The sequence below is a fragment of the Eptatretus burgeri genome, chromosome 1 (assembly GCF_056783735.1).
Source record: "Eptatretus burgeri isolate ZD-2024b chromosome 1, Ebu_testis_v1, whole genome shotgun sequence".
Taxonomy (NCBI): domain Eukaryota; kingdom Metazoa; phylum Chordata; class Myxini; order Myxiniformes; family Myxinidae; genus Eptatretus; species Eptatretus burgeri.
Window position 1 is genome coordinate 17,520,941 of NC_140961.1, and position 17,207 is coordinate 17,538,147.

Consider the following 17,207-nt stretch of genomic DNA (forward strand, 5'->3'; position numbering starts at 1 on the left):
TGCTTCTGCTCTCCCAACAATGGATGGAGGTCCTCAATTACAGACATGAAATCAGAGCCATATCCCAAGACATATCGCATGCTTTTGACATGGTCTGGCAACCTGCCGTGCTCACTAAACTCTCTTTCTATGGTATCTAAGGCCATCTCCACTCAAGGCTCGCATACTTCCTCTCCTGTCGCAGTCAACAGGTGGCCCTAAATGGAGCTCTCTCATCCTCTTTTCCTGTCCAGGCTGGAGTTCCCCAAGGCAGCGTTTTGGGCCCTGTTCTGTTTCTGGTTTTCATCAACGATCTCTCCGACTCTTTGGAAAATCCTCTTTATCTCTTTGCTGATGATTCCACCCTCTGCCGTACCATCCGTCATCCCTCAGACCGGCAAGCAGCAGCTTCTTTGCTCACTGCAGATCTGGATAAAATCACAAACTGGTCCAACACGTGGAACATGTCTTTCAATCCGGACAAATATCACACTCTCACAATATCTCTCCGAAAGGACCATTTAGAACCCCCCCACCCCATCCACTTCCTCAACAATCCTCTGGAAGAAGTCCTTTCTTTCAAGCTTCTGGGTCTCACTATCTGCCATGATCCTTCCTGAGAAAGCGACATTTCAAATCTCGCCTCCAAAGCCAGTCGCCAACTGGGAATCCTCTGTCGTGCTAAACCCTTCCTCGGCCCACCTGAGATCCTGACCACATACAAAGCTTTCGTCCACAGCCCGATGGAGTAGTGCTCTACCTTCTGGGCTGGTGCTCCTGCCTCCCACCATTCTTGACTAAACGCTATGGAACCAAGGCATTTCAGATCATTGGCATCTCCCACTCTGAGGTTGAGTCTTTGGGCCTCTCACCGCAGGCAGGTCATTGGTCTTTCTGTCTTCTACCATCTCCTCTCCGGTCTCACCCCCCCTGCTCTGTCTGTGAGTTGTCCCCACTATATTTCAGTAGCGCGCTCAAGGTCCACCAACAACCCCCTTCTGTTAAAACTACCAAAATCACGAATCACTGCTCACCTTCACTCTTTCATTCATCTTTTTTCCCACCTTTGGAATAAACTCCCTCACTCTGTTCAATCCCATTCTTCCCTCCAGGCCTTCAAGACAGCTGTTCACCACAACCCCTTATCGTCTCCCATCAAAATCCTCGATCTTTTCTACCCCCGTTAATCCACCCCAAACCCACCTCCTTCAAATTCCCTGCTTTCCTTCCTGAAAGTCCCTGTAATGTCCATCTTGTATTCCCCATATCCCCTGCCCCATCCCTCTCCCTTCCACAGATCTCCGAATGTCTCTGTTCCCCACTGTTTTGTCCTCCCACTCCCGCCCCTCTTGTCTCATGCCCCCCTTGCTGTGCAGTGTGTTAGCTCTCATATGAGCCTCGACAATGTATACAAAAAAAAACATGTAAGTGATTGATTCAATACTTGCAACTGCTATGTACGACCAGGTAATGAGGGTCCAGCTTGTGTGTGTCAATGATTTTTGTGCTTCTGATGGGAAATCTCACCTGAGCTGTTGCAAGGAAGTTAAACACAATACACAGAAGACAAAATAAACAGTCTCAAATACATAAATGGCAATGGTGTGGCTTTGCCATGCCAAGAGCTGGAGCAATCCACAGAGCATGGCAATATTATTGAGTTAACAGAGGCGTGGGGTCGTTACAGTTCAAGAGCCCAAGAAACTTACGGATAAATACCACCATCATTTAAAAACCATCTAACAACTTTCAAGTATAAACTGGTTGTGATAGTACATGGTATATATGAAGTTTCTGTACTCCCTGATCAACTACGAAGAGAGCCTCGCACAGTCCTTGTAACCACACAATTTTGGCATGTCCCCATATCTGCTATGAAAAAAATGACCAAGCTGACCTGACTATTCCAGAATATTTCATATCACTATCGGAGAAAACGGGGACAAGTTAAGGAAATAACTCGGCAAGCCAAAAGAGAGGATGAGAAGGACATGTCTAAGAATATTAAACATAACAGCAAGGCTTTCTTTAAGTATATCAGGGGAAAAGAACAGGTTAGGACCAGTGTGAGCCCATTGAGGAATAGCATCAGGAGAGTGATTAGTGATGAAAGTGAGATGGCAGGCTTATTAAACAGGTATTTTGCTTCAACTTTTACACAAGAACAGTCAGGAGAATTGCCTATAGCTGAGAGTATCTATCAAGGCGGTGAGGAAGGGCTTTTACAGAAGATCCAGGTTGGAGTGGAGGAAGTAAAGGAACAGCTCGGTAATCTAAGAGTTGATAAGGCCAGATAATATGTACCCGAGAGTATTGAGGGAAGTGGCTGAGCAGGTAAATGAGGTGTTAACGGATATTTTCAATGGCTCCCTGGAGTCAGGACAGGTACCGGAGGATTGGAGAGTAGCAAATGTAACACCATTATTTAAGAAAGGATCCAGAGAAGAATTGGGAAACTATAGACCTGTTAGTTTGACTTCAGTTGTGGGGAAGGTGTTGGAGACATTAAGGACCAGATTAGGAACCATTTAAATAAATACAAACTAATTAAAGGTAGTCAGCATGTGTTTACCAAAGGTAGTTCCTGTCTTACAAATATTTTAGAGTTCTATAGTTCTATGAAGCAGTGTGTGATTGGGTGGAAGAGGAAAAGGCAGTGGACATAGTATATCTCGACTTTAAGAAGGCATTTGATGAGGGACCACATCGGAGTTGAAAGCCAAGGTGAGGACTTGTGGAGTGGCTGGTCAGGTATATAATTAGATTGCAAACTGGCTTAGTGATAGGAAGCCAAGAGTGGCTGTGAGTGGGAGGATGTGTTGCTGGGAGGATGTAAGTAGCAAGGTACCTCAGGGATCAGTACTCTGACCATTACTATTCATTATTTACATCAACGATTTGGATAATGGGGTAATGAGTAAGCATTCCAAATTTGGAGATGATACAAAGCTTGGAGGTAAGGTGGATGGCAGAGGGGGAGGTGATCAGATTCAGGAAAAGTATTGATACTTGTATAGATTGGGCAAAAGATTGGCAGATGTAATTTAACCTGAGCAAGTGTAAGGTGTTGGGCATGGGAAAGAACAATGAAAATAGAGATTACAGGATGCAAGAGGTAATTTTGGAGTGTGTCACACAGGAGAAGGATCTGGGGGTGGTAATAGATATGGGAGGTAAACAGGCAGCACAATGCCAGGCAGCTATAGGAAAAGCAAATATGGTTTAGGTTGCATTCGAAGGGGGATAATTTATAAATCAAAAGAGGTGGTGTTAACATTGTACAGGAATTTAGTGAGGGCCACATCTAGAATATTGTGTGCCGTTTTGGTCACCACAATTCAGGAAGGACATTGATGCCATAGAGAAGGTTCAGCGCAGGGCTACAGGATTGATTCTGGGTCGAGCTGGACTCAGCTATGAGGAGCGGCTGAAGGAGACAGGGCTATATTCACTAGAAAGGAGGTGGCTACGAGGAGATATGATCGAGATGTTTAAAATAATGAAGGGTATCGATAAAATAAGTGCAGATGAATTATTCAACAGAGGAGACAGTGATAGGATCAGGGGCCATAGCTTGAGAGTAAAGAAGAGAATTAAGACAGTAGCAAGGCAGGGGACTTTTACTCAGAGAGTAGTTAATGCATTGAATGGCTTCCCTGGAAAGGTGGTGGCAACAGAAACAGTAGATAAGTTTCAATTAGAATTAGATAGGTACCTGGAAGTTATGGAGATCGAGGGGTATGGGGATGTTGACAGGACTTTTAGGTAGTTTGAGCATTGATGGATGAATGTGTGCATGTGTATGGAGTGCTGTTGGTGGGGGTCTCGTCAAGGGGTGCTGTGTGGTTGATGTTGTGTGGCTTTTAACCAAGTCCATGCCCCCCTCCCCCCCCGGGGGGGGGGATAGAAAAACTACAAAAATAAAAACCCACAAAAAACACTACATAAAATAAATTAAATTTTTTTTTGTATTTTCCTCTTTTGATCTTGTGTAGATGGGTTGATGTGGTGTTGACGAGGTGCAGGCATGATGGGCTGAATGGCCTCCACCTGGGTCGAATTGCCTTGTGTTTATCTCTCCACCCTGCTGTTGGTGTTTCCCCTTTCTCCTGCAGTTCGCTTTGTTATGTTGTGTCCTGATATGTTCTGTGTCCTAGCTCTTCAATGAACCTTGACCATGTACAAAAAAAGAACTAAAAGTTAAGGTCGCAATGTACTCTTGATCGCTCAATGAAATTTAATCACATTTGCTGCACGTCCACAGTCAAATTGTTTTTTCCATAACAAACTCAAGCAAAGTCGATGGCATGCTATTGCAAATCCCCACGATTCCCACCTAAAGGAAAGTAGAAAGATGGCAAAAAAATTCCACCAGGGATGACACAATTTTAAATTTTGAGATAAAATTTTTTTTCCCATATTTATCTCTGCGACATTCATTTTGAGCCCTGCGTGATCCTATGTCCCGACCCCCAGCAGTATGAACTGGGGGGGGGGGGGTCAACTCAAAAATAAATTGTTCGAAATTTCATTTGTCCCTCATTGTTTTTTGCACATACAAAAAGTTTCATTTTGAAATGTTTTCAAATGTGCTCGTAATTGCATTTTTCAGCATTGAACATTTTGATCCCGCCGCAAGGGGCAGGGCCAATGTGACACTGCTCTTGCACCTTGGTGCCATATGGTGATCATAACTTCCAAGTTTGTCGAATTTCTGTCCAACCATTTAGGAGGAGACAGTGCGACGGACGGACAGACAAAGACAGACAGACAGACAGACAGACAAAGCCGATTACAATATCCCCCAATTTTTTTCAAAAGGAATGGGGATAACAAACATTTGAATAAGCATATTGCAATAATAACATGCACACGAGGATCGTCTTGAGGGTTAACGTGCACTTTGTATTCCAATCATAGAAAGACAGGTGAATGAACGTTTGTGGAGTGAAAATGACATCTGGCAACTGCCGCACAAAATTAGTCAAAGCATTCTGGGTATCTCGGAGAAACACGAACAGTCATAACCAAACAATGTTCAAAAGGTTTGCTCTCACAATTGGAGAAACACACAAAACAGCTTTGCAAACAATGCTTGAACATAAGACGATGAGAAAAATAAACTCATTAAAACAGTAATAAAATGCATTTCAGAAGATGAATATGATGACGACGAATGCAGGACTCGGTTATGTTCAAAAAGTGTAGTCCATGCTTTTTAAACCTCGATCCACATCTCGTGGTCGAGCTTGCACGTAGATGACATGGACGACGACATCAGTGAAAAAGTCGACTTTTACCTACATCCATCCATCCATTGGGACCATACTCTATGCAGAGCATTGGTGCTGCCTCAGCAGTCTCCTTGGCTATTGGGCACAATCCTGGATGGGTCGCCACTCCGACACAGGATACCAGCAAGCTGGTGCTCATTTTGCCAACCTCGGAAGGATGACAGGCTGGGTCAACCTCCATCCATCCATCCATTGGGACCATACTCTGTGCAAAGCGTTGGTGCTGCTTGAGCAGTCTCCTTGGCTATTTGGGCACAATCCTGGACGGGTCACCACTCCGACACAGTATACCAGCATGCTGGCACTCATTTTGCCGACCTCGGAAGGATGACAGGCAGAGTCAACCCCACCAGGTATTAATTCAACAGCTGAGCGGGATTTGAACTCAGGACCCTACGATCCAAAGCCCACCACCTTAACCATTAAGCCAACACCAGGACTTTGACCTCGTACACCGATTATTACAAAAATGACTTTCACAGACAGCAGACAAACTTACACATGATATATGGAATTCAAAAGTGGGAAATTATTTTATTTTTTAGATACAAAGTCGAGGGTCGTGGAAGAGCTAGAACACTGAACGGATGAAGGATGCAACAGACCAAAAGAAAGACAAGAAAGAGAGGGGGGAAACACCAACAGCAGGGTTGAAGGGTAAATTGGAAGGTGACGGACAAATAATGGGTGTGCGAAGGGGTGAGGGGTAGGGGGAGGATGTGTGGGGTGGACAAGATGGACACAGAAGTAAATTCTTAGGAAGGCAAAAATAAAATTTGGAAGGAGGTGGGCTTGAGGGCGAGGTGAGAGTTAACGGGGGTAGAATAGATCATCATTTTGGATGGGGGATGATCTGTGGGTTTGCCCCATCTCATGATCCCGGAGTTCAGATGGAAATGCTAAAATATTAGCCCATCCTATATTTTAAGCCTACTCGCATCGTTTAAAATATAACTCTGGGGAGGGGCGAGGGGTGGGGAGAAAAAAAAAGTTTCGATGCAGCATATCCATTTGTGCAATGTCTTTACAAACAAACAGCTGCCAAATATGAAAAATTGGTTAGCCTTTTACTAGCCAAGGATTAAATAGCTCATCCATTCAGCCATGCAGGGCCTACGGCAGAATTAGCAAACTTGAGTGAATACACTTACTCAATTTCAATTTGCAACTTTTACTCCCATGTATAACAACGGCTTCAGATCACTTGCTTCCTCTCACAATTTGTCCAACACAGACACTTTGTTGCACTTGATGCTTTCGCAGCACCATAATTTTGTGGTTCCTTTTTAAGCAGCGGTGCCACAAACCATTTCAGCCGCATGCCATTGTTTGAGGTCAAAACGTTTAACTTGCATTCAATCATCCTGTCTCTACTTTCACTGCCGATTCATCCGCAATGATCGTTGGAGAGAAATTCCTTTTTTTTCAAGAGAAAGTGTAAGGGACAAAAATTGTTGCATTGGATGTCCAAAATACACTGAACTATCAAATTATATTGAGCGCTTGCTTCCAGGACTTGGATGTCTCCCCTTCTTCTCGTACTACCTCCACACCATCCGTCACAATGGCTTCTAAAGCAAGGCACGATATCTGTGGTTCGTCCACGGACGAACAAGTACGTCTGGCTAAGAGGCAATTCAGCATCAGCTCGCTGCTTGTGTCGAAGCGTTCCTTACTTTGTCGTTTGATTGCAAAGAAAAACTTTCCCTATCCACATCTTCTTAAGGGGATGGCAGGATGGCCTGGACGTGTACACAAATCTCTAAGCTGTCGAGCCTGGGATTGAAACCTGACCCAGCTACAAAATGTCACCTCAGTGCTTCACATGAAGGGTAATTTAATCAATGTGTGTGCCGTTCCTCGGATAGACGTTAAGCTGGACGTCCCATCTGCTGGCATGAGTTGGTGGACATTAAAGATCCCACGGTGTCACTCGCAAAGAGTCGGTGAGTCATCGCAGGTGCCATGACCAAATTACAAATTCCTGCCCTTGATTTTTTTGTTGTTGTTGGAAAGGCAATGACAAACCTCCTCACATCACCCTTACCAAGAAACTGCTTCAGCAACCAAGGACATACCTTCAGGCAGAGCACACAATCGATCAATCAATCAATCAATCAACTCAAGTGCTTTCTCTTTTCTTTTCTTTCACTCACAATTGTTATCTTTTCTAATTCTCCACTCTCTTGATGGTGTGTGCATCTGGCATGGATGGTGTCCCTCCATTTCTCTTTCACTTTCCTTAAACCACTTCTTTCAAATTTCTGCATTCTGTCACGACCCATGTGTTTCTTCTACTCACACACTCTGTACACCTCAAAGGAGGCACTCATCAGTGTCAACCTTTACTCGCACATTGCACTTCATTTTTTCAGATTCTGCAATATGTTTTAAAGGGTAAATCGTCTGATTGTGTGGTTATGCTGATACGTTGGAAGAATGAAAATAAATCATTAAATACAATCATATCCCTTTTGGCTGCAGAGAAAGACAGCTCCATTAGCAAACTGACTCGAGGTTCGGTGTGCCACACTAGACAGATACAAAATGACTTCAAATTGCAAGTTGTCGCTAGTCCTACTATATAGGGACTCTAAAGTAGCTCCCCCCCCCCCAATAACTCCCACCCTTAGTCAGGAAGAGCTCAAAATCTCCCCCATTCAAGTTGGGTTAAAAGTGTCCACGAACATACCCGCTCGCACGTACCAGGTTGCTCAACAAAGTTGCACTGTCCCATGCCGGCCACATCCAGCCTTTTTAGCAACAGCACAACACCTGTCAAGTTTGACTCGAGGATGGCGGCAGGTGACACGGCAGGCATTTTTGACATCGCCTCATTTGGGTAGAGGCGAAAACATCGGCCTGTTGGGACACCAACACATCAAACCACAGGAGTGAAATCAATTTCAAGCCATTTTCCTTAAAACACGACAAAGGAAAGAGTTGGCAAATCAAAGAGCAACGGAGGGGCATGGGAGGTGGCAAGGGGGTGGAGGAAGTTTTTGGAGAAGGGGTCATTGGTGCTGAATGAATTGATGACGTCTGATACATCTCTGCAAATGAAATGGCATTCAATTTTTTTTCTTTATCCTGTGAGACGATGAGCTTAGTGGCAGCTGGTCCAAGAACGGCTGCTCTGAAAATCAGGGCAGATGGTGTGCAATGGTAAAATATTTTTGGCCACGAATGGATGATGATTGGCCATGCGTCGTGCGGTAATGAAGGCAGCAGCACTTCGTTGGTGTGCAATCACTTTTGTTTATCATTCTGTTGCTCGTCTCTCTGCAAGGAAGAGCCAAAATAAAAAATGCATTCCGACTGCAGTCGCCAAGCGCAGGTGTCCTTATGAGAAGGTAAACATTTTTTGTGACGAAGGGTGGGATGAGGTTGGAGGGGGGGCAGTTGGGGGATGGGGTTGATTTATTATCTGCAAAGTCGAGCATCTGGACTGTCAGAGTATGTTGAACAGTGCATGAAAATTTACACTTTGTATTGGAAAGCTCATGATGCAAACAGCTGAATACTGCCAGAAACACTACTGCAGTCCAGCAGCTTTCATCTATCAAATTATTTTGACCCCTCCCGTATACCCCCTCCCTCCCACTGGGGTGTACAGCATCTGTGCTTTACCACTTCATGCCCAAGAGGCAGAGACATTGACACAGTCTGAGTTGCTGTGCTCATTACAAACATGCTATCAATCTACAAGTATGGACAGAATGCTTTTTTCCAGCTAATGTATGAATAAACCCAGTATGGTTCTTCATGGGAGCTCAATGCACAAGTAATGCTCACTCTGTCTCAGCCAAATGCATGAGCATTCATTACACAATGCTTACAGTAGCTGATGCCACTCCAGTGGAAAATTACCCGGTCGTGGCAATAATTCTTGTGAGGCATGCTATAATTGCACACTCAGCACATTTCCCAAACGCACACCACCCTCCAGGGCTCATGTTACAAGACGGGCATCATATTTTATGCACAACACCCACACCTCTGAATTTCTTCTCGGCAAGTGTCACGATCATACGTCGTCATATTCTTCCCGCGCACGCATTCTGCCCCAATTTGACGCAATACTTCCACAACACACCGTGTTCAGCTCTACGCATCTCAAATCAAGTCGCCGAGAGTCAATTCCATGTCCTCTGCATCCCTCACCTGGAGGACCCCGGGTGCAGCCAGCAGATGCTCTCAAACGTCGAGCCTCTGCCTGGTTAAGGCTGATCGGTCGAATGACTGATGACTCGGCACGGATCCTTGGATTATACACCTGCAGAGCACAGCATGCACTAAAGACAAGCATAGCACCATTAGGCCAGCGTGTAGTAAAGAACGAAAGAGGAAATGTTGTTTCTTTGTGGCTATTTAAAAATGATTCCCACTGTGATTAAAGCACTCATAAGAACAAAAATAAACAACAACAACAACAAAAAGGAAGAGACGATTTCACCCATGTCATATGAAAGTAATAATACAAGGACTAGTTGTGCAGAGCACATTATAAAGAAACACAAGTCTGAAAAAAACTACCTTTTGATAAAATTAATAAAACAACCTGGAGCCACCTACTGATACCACAAGCTCAATGATGTGAGTCACAACGAGCCAACAAATGACATCACTCATCCAATGGGAAGGAATTTCATGTTGGCATTCCATATAAATGGCGACGAGTGAGCATCTCTCCTAAAAGGAAGGCACTCAACTGTAGCATCGGAGAGAAGAGGGGGGAGAGAGAGGGGGGAGAGGGAGAGGATGGGAGAAGTTTCCTTCTGTGTCTATCCTGTCCCCCCATTCCTCCCTACCCCAATGTTTGTGTGCATGTAATCCACCCATCTATTTTGTGCTTCAACTCCACTGTTGCCCCCTCTCCCCCCCCCCGCCCCCACCATCCTCCACTGTTCCTTTTTTGTCCTGTTGCGTTCAATGTTCTAGCTCTTCCACGAGCCTGGACTGTTTACAAAAAAAACAAAAGTCATAGCTTGGCAACCACTGCCACTAACCACTGTTAGTGAGCGCAGATTTTGATGTGGTTGATACACTTTGGTACATCACAGGTGATGAAGGTTGCGGTCAAGTTTCGGAGAAGAGAGCACATACCTATTTGGGAGGTGTCTAAACAAACCCCAATATACCCCCTTAGTGAGCGCGGATTATGATGCGGTCAATAAACCTTCATTAGGCATCGGATATGAATCTTGTGCATAAGTTTCATCAAAATCGTGTGCTTGGTTTAAGCGATAATAAGTGAAGTGTTTACTGACTCACTGACTGATTGACTGACTGACCTACGGACACTGCTCAATTGCATAAGCTCACCTGACTAAAGTACAGGTGAGCTAAAACTACATTGTAATGTCTGCTCAAAGGACTTGTTGAAAGAGAGCAACAAGAAACACCTTCAAGCACATGCACAAAGCTCACCTGAGCTTGTGGTTGAAAGTCACTGATGAAGCATTTAAAGGCCATATAAAAATAATGAACCCGAACCAACATCAATAGCTGAAACAGTTGTTTTGGTTAAAGGCGCTGTCACACCTTGACGTTTTAGCCAGCAATGGCAACGTATAAAAATGCACGTAAAACGTTGGCGTACGCTGAAGTTTTGAGGTTTTTTTTTTAAGTTTTGGTCGTATTCATAACGTGTTGGTCGTATGTATAATGTATTAGTAACGGGCACATAACGTTTCGTTGTGTTATAGATAACTTATACCAACGAATGGTTAGCCTGTTGTCGGCGTTCACAACCTATGCCCAACGATAGTTTAACTTAGTCATAGCACGCTGCACGTATCACCGACGAACTCGTGGCGTTCTCTGTTAAAAACCTGCCGCACGCCGATTTAAATCATAACCGCCTGAGAATTGGAAGTGTCAACATCGCAGTCACACCTTGACGATTTAGCCAGCGTATGCCGACCGATGAAAAATGTGTGTAAAACGCTGGGACACGTCGGATACGGTATGGGTAAGTTGTGTATACGTTAGGAGCACGCTGAAGAACGAGGAAGTATGCTGTCATATTCCGTGGTACGTCTAGTACGTCGTGAAATTTCAAGCATGCTGAAAATTTTACGACATACTCGACGTATGGCTCACAAGTTCCGCATACGCTGGCAGAAGTTCTCGACACGCTCCGCGATCGTTGACACACGGACACACATTACTTGTAAGTTACTCATAAGTCAAAACACGTCGAGGTAATGTTTAGCATACCCGAAACTTAATTTTTAACCAATGAGTAATGTGCTTTGAACCTATGAGTAGCGTGCTTTGAACCTTTGTGTAACGTATCTCAAACGCACATTGTCGTATGTAGACGAATTTGATTGACGTCTTCCGGACGACCACAGAACTTACTGAACGTATTTCTAACTTACATCTACCACATAATAGCGTATTGGCAGCGTTTAGGGGAATTGGTATATACAAATGGGCTTCACAAGAGGAACCCGTCAGTGTTCCAGACTCCATGTTGAGATGATGTCAATGTCAGTAGTATCAGTAGTAGTAGTAGTAGTAGTAGTAGTAGTAGTAGTAGTAGTAGTAGGTGAGCATGTCAGAAGAAGCAGTAGTAGTAGTAGTCGGTGAGCGTGTCAGTAGTAGTAGTAGTAGTAGTTGAGCATGTCAGTAGTAGTAATAGTAGTAGAAGGTGAGCGTGTCAGTAGGAGTAGGAGTAGGTGAGCATGATGGGGAGGGTGTGGGTGATGATGGATCCTCGTTGCATCCACGAATAGGAGACGACTTTGCACCATTGTTCGATGTTCTTTTAGGTTAAATTTTTTTTTCATTCCCACGATGAACTATTTTTTGTTTCAGTTTTAAAAGTATTCAAAACGACTTGGACAAATGCATAATGTACGAGTAATGAACACAGAACACTTCGATAACTTATACATAAGTTAAACCAACGATTGATTAGCGTGTTTTAGGCATCCACAACCTATGCCCAACGATAGTCTAACGTATGCATAGCGTGGCAGCGTATCGTCGACGATTACGTGAGGTATTCCATTCATAGGCTGCAACTTCACTTTTAATAAATGCGTCACTCGCCTATTGTTTTTGGACGCTGGTGCTCGGCAATTGAAATCGTTTCCATTGAACGAGTTAAATCGCTTCCACTGGACTATTGAAATGATTTAATAATAATGCTTGGTTATCCTTGGACCCACTCTGGCTAGCAGCTCGTCGAACATCGCTGGGGGCATTCGCAGGAAGTTGATGAAGGATGCATGGTCCTTGTTCCGGAGTTCCACTATGAGCTGGTCATATATGCCGTAATGGCGTCGCCTCCCGATCCATGGTCTGACCCAGTTCCTTCTCCTCCGTTCACGTCTTCTTCTCCCGGCTCTATTGGCACGCAACTGGTGCAGTGTCAACTCGATGAGGTCATGTTGATGTTGGAGGACAGGTAGGTATTGTCGTCTCAGCCTTGCCATATCCTCCATCTCTCGGAATGACATGGACATGTACTCACCACGAAGTCTAAAAAAGAGACGGGTTCCTCCTGCGAAGCCCCTTTTTAGGTCATGTCTTCGAGCATGACCTAATAATATGGGTGTAGATGTCCTTCGATCCGTCCGTCCATCCGTTGTGAAAATGACGATTTTCAAAATCTATCTCCTCCTACATTTCTCAAGCGATCTTGAATTTGATTGTGGCATATGAATCTATGGGACAATATCTAAATTTTGTCAGGCCAGATTTTCGATATTCGCTGTCGTTTTCGTGTCACGTGAATTCAAAGTTTGCAAAAACTGCCCTACCTTCAGGAGGCTATATATTTTCTCGCAGAGATGACCGTCACTCCCGCACGGGGGTAATTTGTATATACCAATTCCCCTAATCGCTGCCAATACGCCATTATACGGTATCTGTAAGTTAGAAACGCGTTCATTAAGTTCTGTTGTCGTCCTGAAGACGTCAAATATGTCTACGTCTTTTTCAAGTAACGTGTTGCGAAGTGTGAACAACGTTCGTGTAGCGTGCTTACAAAACGTTACTCATAGGTTAGAAATAAGTTTCAGGTACGCTAAACATTACCTCGACGTGTTTCGACTTCTGAGTAACTTACAAGTAACGTGTGTCGACGTGTGTCAACGATCGCATAACGTGCCTACAACTTATGGCCAGCGTCGCGGAATTTGCGAGTCATACGCAGGCATACGTCGTAAATTTCAAGCATGCAAAATTTGAGGTCAACCCAAAAGTACAACGTTTAAAGCCAGCGTACTACGACTTATGGCAGTGTTTTTCAGCGTGCTCTTAACGTATACAAAACGTACCCATAACGTATTCGACGTGTGCCAGCGTTTTAGACAAATTTTTCATAAATCGGCATACGCTGGCTAAATCGTCAAGGTGTGACAGGGCTTTAACCATTTCTTTAAACTCTCATTAACAACACCCTGAGAGAAATGAATACTTTTTCAGTTTTATGTGGGAGCAAAATTTTGTACGCCGACATGATGGTGGAGGAACAGTTTGTACGAGAACAAATCCTCGCCACTTCATTACATCATTCCAAGATTTCTTCGCTTGTGATGTTTATGATAAACTTCAGAGATATGAAATGAATGTTGATGATAACATGGCAGGTGGGGGATTATCTATTGGGAAAATCTTCTTTTTTGGATACACATATCTTGCAATCAAACGCTCATAATACTTCTATCAAGAGAGATAAAGCTTAAAATAAAAAATTACCCCCGTGCGGGAGTGACGGTCACCTCTGCGAGAAAATATATAGCCTCCTGAAGAAAGGGCAGTTTTTGCAAACTTTGAAGTCACGTGACGCGAAAATGAAAGCGAATATCGAAAATCCAGCCCGACCAAATTTAGATATTGTCCCATAAATTCATATGCCACAATCAAATTCAAGATCGCTTGAGAAATGTAGGAGATAAATTTTGAAAATCGTCATTCTTGCATTTTTTGCCAAATTTGAAGTCACGTGACACGAAAGCGAATATCGAAAATCCGGCCTGACCAAATTTAGATGTTGTCCCATAGATTCATATGCCACAATCAAATTCAAGATCGCTTGAGAAATGTAGGGGATAGATAGATTTTGAAAATCGTCATTTTCGCATGAAAATCGTCATTTTCGCTTTTTTTGCCAACTTTGAAGTCACGTGACACGAAAGCGAATATCGAAAATCCGGCCCCACCAAATTTAGATATTGTCCCATAGATTCATGTGCCACAATCAAATTCAAGATTGCTTGAGAAATGTAGGAGGAGATAGATTTTGAAAATCGTCATTTTCGCATTTTTTGCCAACTTTGAAGTCACGTGACACGAAAGCGAAAATCGAAAATCCGGCCTGACCAAATTTAGATATTGTCCCATAGATTCATATGCCACAATCAAATTCAAGATCGCTTGACAAATGGCGGAGGAGATAGAATTTGAAAATCGTCATTTTCGCAACGGACGGACGGACGGACGGATCGTCACCTCTCCTCTCAACACCAATATTATTAGGTCATGCCCGAAGAGATGACCTAATTAAAAAGACCATGGTGTTGGCTTAGCGGTTAGGGTTGTGGCTTGGGATCCAAGGTCCCCATTTCTGTTGAATTAACACTAGGTGGGGTTGACTCAGCCTGTCGTCCTTCCGAGATAGGTGACATGAGCACCAGTGTACTGGAAAGGGGGGCACTGCATCAGCGGCATAGCCGTGCCCCCAACCAATGATGCAACTCGCAGCCAAAAAGGCAGTTCAGTGTTCAAAATAAAGATAATAAGTGCTTCCTATTGTGTGTTCTTGCTTATCTACACCCCCCCCCCCACATTATAGTTCTGAAAGAGTATATCATTGTAAACTCGAAGGGCACTCGGTAGAGCACATACCTCCGCCACACAATGCCTGATCCATGAGAACATATCGGGCCTAATACATTTTTGAAATATCATACCGTTTTTAGCCCCATCTTTCAATGGTGAAGAATCACTTTTAAAATCAAAGAATTCTCGTATCCAGATCCGTATTCGGATCTTCACCAAAATCGAATCTATTTGTCATCACAAACCCAACTGGTCCACAAACAGACATACAAATAAACAGACAAAGGGGTGAAAACATAGCCTCCTTCCACCTTCGGTGGCGGAGGTAAAAAGCATAAATCAACGTTTATATAAATGCCAAAAGCAAGTTCTAACATTACATTCAAAGAAATAAGTAAAACCATCAAACACCCGCTTGTAATATACGCCAATTTTGAAAGTATCCTCGAAAGGATAAACACTGTTTCTCCAAATCTAAATTAATCATACACTAATAAATACCAAAAACACACTCCTTGGAGTTTCTGTTAATCCTATCAAATCATCTATTCGTGATGAATACAAGTTAGAATTACACAGAGGCGAAGATTCCTCACGAGGGTTTGTAAAACGACTGGAAAAGGACTGAATTTGATTATCTAAGATAATGCTGAAAACTTATAAACCAATGACGCAAACAAGAGATGAGAAGGAATATTTTCAAAACTCTATTTGTCAAAATGAAACTCATGGAGAACCAAAACTTCGGGACTATTGTCATTTCACGGGTAAATATAGAGGACCTGCTCATGAAAGTCGTAATCTCAATTTTCAAGGCCCCAACTTTATCCCTGTGCTCCAACACAACAATTGCTCACTATCACACACATCTATTTATACATGAGCTCGACAAAACCCCGACAGGCATTTCAGCGATTCCGAGTACAGGTCAGAGATGCATCTCATTTACGAAAACAATCACCACTATTTTTTTTCTTTTCTTTTTTGAATACACCGTCGAGGCTCATATGAGAGCTACCACACATAACGTACAGTAAGGTGAGCAGGAGATAAAAGGGACAGGAGAGGGAAGGAAAAACAGCAGTGGGGAACAGAGACGTGAGATCTGTGGAAGGGAGAGAGATGGGGGTGGTGCACACAGGGTAAACAAGATGGACACCACAGGGAATTTCAGGAAGGAAAGCAGTGAATTTGAAGGGGGTGGGTTTGGGGTGGATTAACGGGGGTAGAAAAGATACTGGTTTTGGATGGAGGAAGATATGAGATGGTGAACAGCCGTTTTGAAGACCTGGAGGGAAGAGTGGGATTGAAGAGAGTGTGGGACTTTATTCCAAAGGTGGAGAAAAAGAGGAATGAAAGAGTGAAGGTGAGCAGTAATTGTTCATTTTGGTAGTTTTACCAAAAGGGGGTTGTTGGCGGACCTTTAGCACCCTGCGGAAATATGGCGGGGGGGGGGGGGACGAGGCCGGAGAAGAGACGGTAGAAGACAGAACACCGACCTACCTGCGGTGAGAGAGTGAGAGACCCAAAGACTCAGCCTCATCGCGGGAGATATCAATGATCCTAAATGCCTTGGTTTCCACAGCGTGAAGCCAAGAAAAGTGAGAGGCAGGAGTACCACCCCACAGGGGAGAGAAATAACTCAATCAGGCTGCTGATGAAAGCCTTGTATGTGGTCAGGAGCTCAGGTTTACCAAGGAAGGACTGCAAGGTCGAGGATGCCCAGTTAGTGACAGGCTTTGGAGGCCAGCTTGGAAATGTGGTTTTCCCAGGAAAGATCATGTCAGATAGTGAGAGCCAGAAGCTTGAATGAAAGGACTTCTTCAAGAGGATTGTTGAGAAAGTAGGTGGGGGGGGGGGGTGGGGTTCCAGACAATCCGTTCAGAGAGACATAGTGAGAGTGTGAGATGTGTTAGGGTTGAAAGACCAGCTTGTGATTTTATCCAGGTCTGCATAGCGTGAAGAAGCTGCTGCTTGCCGACCTGAGGGATGACAGATGGTACGGCAGAGGGTGGAGTCATCAGCAAAGAGATAGAGGATTTTCCAGAGAGTCGGAGAGATCATTGATGAAAACCAGAAAAAGTTTCGGTAAAAGTACCCATGCTTTCAATCTGACATCGATTAGACAGACGTACG

At 43.9% G+C, this 17,207-nt stretch overlaps 1 protein-coding gene across 1 annotated transcript in view; it reads right to left on the reverse strand.

The window, feature by feature from the left end:
• Nucleotides 1-17,207, reverse strand: part of DQX1 (DEAQ-box RNA dependent ATPase 1) — a 97,742-nt gene that overhangs the window by 36,544 nt on the left and 43,991 nt on the right. The window contains exons 8-9 of the mRNA XM_085873746.1: nt 9,438-9,549; nt 7,980-8,135 (exon numbers count right to left, since the gene is read on the reverse strand). Coding sequence (XP_085729872.1) covers nt 7,980-8,135; nt 9,438-9,549 — 268 coding nt within the window. The remainder of the gene's footprint in view (nt 1-7,979; nt 8,136-9,437; nt 9,550-17,207) is intronic.